This window comes from Haematobia irritans, chromosome 4, assembly GCF_050003625.1.
Source record: "Haematobia irritans isolate KBUSLIRL chromosome 4, ASM5000362v1, whole genome shotgun sequence".
In the NCBI taxonomy this organism is placed as follows: Eukaryota; Metazoa; Arthropoda; class Insecta; order Diptera; family Muscidae; genus Haematobia; species Haematobia irritans.
The window spans coordinates 75,903,644-75,907,945 of NC_134400.1; the positions used below are offsets into that span (position 1 = coordinate 75,903,644).

At 38.9% G+C, this 4,302-nt stretch overlaps 1 protein-coding gene across 1 annotated transcript; it reads right to left on the reverse strand.

Annotated features, from left to right (window-relative positions):
* Window positions 1–3,001: 3,001 nt before the first annotated feature.
* Window positions 3,002–3,745, reverse strand: LOC142235602 (uncharacterized). Its single transcript, XM_075306864.1, has one exon. The coding sequence runs from the start codon at window positions 3,743–3,745 to the stop codon at window positions 3,002–3,004; it is 744 nt and encodes a 247-aa protein (XP_075162979.1).
* Window positions 3,746–4,302: the final 557 nt, after the last annotated feature.

Below are 4,302 nucleotides of genomic sequence, written 5' to 3' on the forward strand. Positions count from 1 at the left end.
TACTAAGAAGCAAACGAAATATGATGAAATAAAAGAGGACGCCATTCGGGTTGTGGCGGTCAAACTCTGTACATCTTCAGGTGCGGAAAACCTACGTTGCAAAATTAAAGAAATAATTATACTGAAGAAAATTGGAACTGAATATAAATCAAACTGAAGAAACCCGAACTGAAGAAAGAAAAAAAACTAAACTTCGCTAAAGAAAGGAAAACAGTAAACTTAAAATTTTGGAAGCAGAATATTTTTTTCATAATGGTAAAGAGAGTTTGCATCGGTACGCCTTGGTCATGCAGGAAATAGCAGAGGACGCTCCGATAAATGAACGTGAATTGGTAGAATTTATCGTTGAGGGACTTCAGGATAAATCGATGGCTTCATCTATATTTTTTAATGTGAACACGGTGGCCGAATTTAAGAAGATGATTCCAAAATACCAAAAATTATTGGAGGAAAGAAGCCAGCGACAATTAAAAAACAGTTCAACTGGGCAGACGCTGGCAGATGTCAGATGTTTTAACTGCCATTATGCCACCAGCTGTCCTAAGGAGAAGCGACCGCAGGGTTCTTGCTTCAAGTGCGGAGGAATGGGCCATCTAAGGATGAATTGCCCCCTCAGAACAGTAGCAGCAGTGTCAGAAGAAGAGTTAAACTGGAATATGAAGGTAAGAGTAGCTTTAGGTCATCCTTTATCTGGGTCTAATTTCTGTTTTGTCTCTTCTTTAATTGATACTGGTAGCCCATGTAGCTTCATAAACAGTGCAGTAATTCGTTCGTTGTCCCCAGGGATTATGATAGAAGAGGAAAGTTTTTCGCATTTTAGAAGCTTAAATGGAGGAAGGTTGAGGACGTGTGGGCGAATAGCGGCTGAGTTAGAGTTTGGTGGGAGGAGAAGGAAAATGGATTTGAATATTTTAGTTGACAGTGCCCCTTGCTCCTTATTGCTCGGGAGGGACTTTTTAGAGTTATTTTCTGTTATTTTATGTATTAGAAATGGGGACCCGGATCCCAATGGATTATATGATAATTCCGGTATGAATTCTGTTAATTTGTTTTTATACGCGGCTCCTAGAGCTGAATTAAATTCAAGGACTGTGGAAATAAAGGATGAAACGAATCTTGGATTGTGTAATGTTTATTCGGTGGTTGATGATGGGGAGGGGGATGGGGAAATAGCGGAAGACGCTCGTCTGCGGGCGATGTGTAGTGACGAAACTGAGGACGACGGAGAGAGATGGGATGTTAACCCATCATTGGGACTGCAGGACAGAGAGGAGATTCAGAGAGTGATTCGGGAGAGTTACTTTGACAAGTTTAGTGAGGATCCGCAGATATCGGATTTTAGAGCGTCGATACTGGTGAATTCGGGCGACACGACTTATTGTTCGCCGAGGAGATTGTCATTTGCGGAGAAACGGGAGGTTAACAGAATCATAGCCGACTTGTTGGACAAGGGGATTATACGCCATAGTAATTCTCCTTATGCGTCACCTATCGTGTTGACTAAGAAGAAGAGTGGGGAGATTAGGATGTGCATTGATTATAGGTCTTTGAATAAGATAATAGTGAGGGACAATTATCCCATTCCGTTAATAGAGGATTGCTTGGAATACTTAGAGGGGAAGGGATTTGAAGTCGGGATTTTATCAAGTTAGACTAGATGAGGATTCTGTGAAGTATACGTCATTTGTGGTTCCCAATGGGCAGTATGAGTTTTTGAGGTTGCCGTTTGGGCTGAAGAATGGACCAGCAATATTTCAGCGGTTCATAGCTGGAATTTTTCGAGACTTTTTTGGACAGGAACGAGATGGTGATATATATGGATGACATTGTGATAGCTTCGAGGACATTGGAGGAGCATATTGTATTACTAGGGAGTATCTTAGATCGGTTGGCTATGTATGGTTTGAGGCTTAAGCTCCAGAAGTGCAAATTTGCATACACTGAAATAGAGTATTTGGGATACAGAGTATCGAGAAGGGGCATTGGGCCTTCGGGAGGGCACGTAGAATCGATCAAGAGGTATCCGGTACCAAGGAATGTTCGGGAGATGCAGGCAATTTTGGGTCTGTGCTCATATTTTAGGAAATTTGTAAAAGGATTTTCTTTAATAGCGAAGCCTTTATATGAGCTGACTAAGGACGGTGTCGAGTATGTGTTCACTGACGATTGTAAGAAGGCATTTGAGGTACTTAAACAGCATCTAGTGTCTGGCCCCGTACCGGCGATATATAGCCCTCGCAGGGAAACGGAATTGCATTGTGACGCGAGTGCAGGTTTTGGGGCAATTTTGATGCAAAGACAGGACGACGGTGCATTTCATCCGGTCGCTTATTTTTCGAAACGGACGTCAGATGCGGAGACGAGGTATCATAGCTTCGAGCTAGAGACATTGGCTATTATTTATTCCTTGAGGAGATTTAGGGCGTATTTGGAGGGAATAAGATTTCGAATTGTTACGGATTGTAACTCCCTCGCTTTGACACTGGCCAAGAGGAACATTAATAGCCGTATAGCAAGATGGGCATTGGAGCTGAAGGACTATAATTACACTATTGTGCACAGATCTGGGGCGAGGATGGGGCTTGTTGATGCACTGTCTAGAATTGATCAGAGTTGTGATGTGGTGGCGACTATTGAGGCGGAAGATATAGTTGTGTGCGGACAGTCTAGGGACCGAGAGATAAGCGATTTGAGATTGAGGTTGGAGAAGGGAACGGTGGAGGGATATATTGGATAGTAAAACTTTATCCTTTCGGATTAACAAAAACGCCTGCGAACTTATTAAAACAAATGTGATAAAGTTTTATTTAATTCATAGAAAATGTGAATACAGAATATTCAAGTTGACAAGAAGAAAAAATTAGTATATATGTTAAAAAATTTTTTTCAGATCAAAAACTATTTTAAAGCTACTATTACAAAAATATTTCTATGTTATAAAGTGCTTTTTAACCAGGTAGTACAAATGTCCTACACCCCTTCTCAATTTATAATATAGAAATCAAATAAGTCCAATCATAGTTTTGAATTTATTTAGTTTTACGCGTTGCAGAGGCTTCGTTAACATATCCACTAGCATTTCATCCGTGGGGCAATATTCGAATTGTATTTCTTTGGTTTGCTTAAGTTCTCGCACAAAATAATATTTAACATCAATGTGTTTCGTACGTGGATTAATTTTCTCAGCGTCTAATAGTTTAAGGCAGCATTGATTATCTTCTTTGATAGAAATGTCTTTAACGTCAATTTTAATATCTTGAAAAAGCATTCTTAACCAAATAAGTTCTTGGGCTGCGTCCGCTAATGAAACGAATTCAGCTTCGGTAGAAGATAATGTTACAATTTTCTGTTTACGAGAAGAATAGGATATAGTTGCTCCGCCCAGTTGAAAAACATAGCCACTTGTCGATTTTCTACCACTAATTTCTCCAGCAAAATCCGCATCAGCAAACCCAACCAAGTTAAAGTTGCTACAATTTAGACAGAGCTTCAAATTCTTTGAACCAGTTAGGTATCTTAACAAGCGTTTTACTTCATTCCAATCCGATTTGGTTGGACATGAAACTTTTCTACTTAGGATTGATGTCGCAACGGTTATATCTGGTCTTGTATTGTTCGATAAGAAGAGTACCGATCCAATAGCACGTCTATATAAGTCATTCGAATCCATGATTTCCGAATTCTCTACACTATTCTTTATATACCCAACATCTAATGGAATTTTTGAAGTTTTAGATGTGTTCATTCCAAATTCATTCAAAATTTTTTCTATATAACGTTGTTGATGAATTACATACTTGTTGTTTATTTTCTCCACTTGAATTCCAAGATATTGCTTAATGGACCCAAATTATTAATTTTAAATTTTGATGAATTATGTTGCACTGTAGATTCAATTGCATTCTCATTTTTGGCGAATATGAGTATGTCATCGACATAAACCAGTAAGTATATGGTATCATCCAATTCTCCCTTTGTATATAGACAGCAGTCGGCTTTACCCCTTCTGAATCCTAAACTTAATAAAAATTCGTTAAGTTTTTGATTCCAGCAACGGGCCGACTGTTTGAGACCATAAATACTTTTATTCAACTTGCACACCAAGTGCTCCTTATTTGGCGTTTTGAATCCTTCGGATTGTTTTAGATATATTTCATTGTCAATATCTCCATTCAGAAAAGCCGTTTTTACGTCTATATGATGGACCAACATATTTTTATATGACGCCACTGACAAAAGTGTTCGAAAAGTTGATTGTTTCATTACTGATGCAAAGACCTCGTCATAATCCTGACCATATTT

What these genes read in the sequence shown, in the direction of transcription:
- LOC142235602 (XM_075306864.1), bottom strand. Translation starts at nt 3,745, where the DNA reads ATGAACACATCTAAAACTTCAAAAATTCCATTAGATGTTGGGTATATA.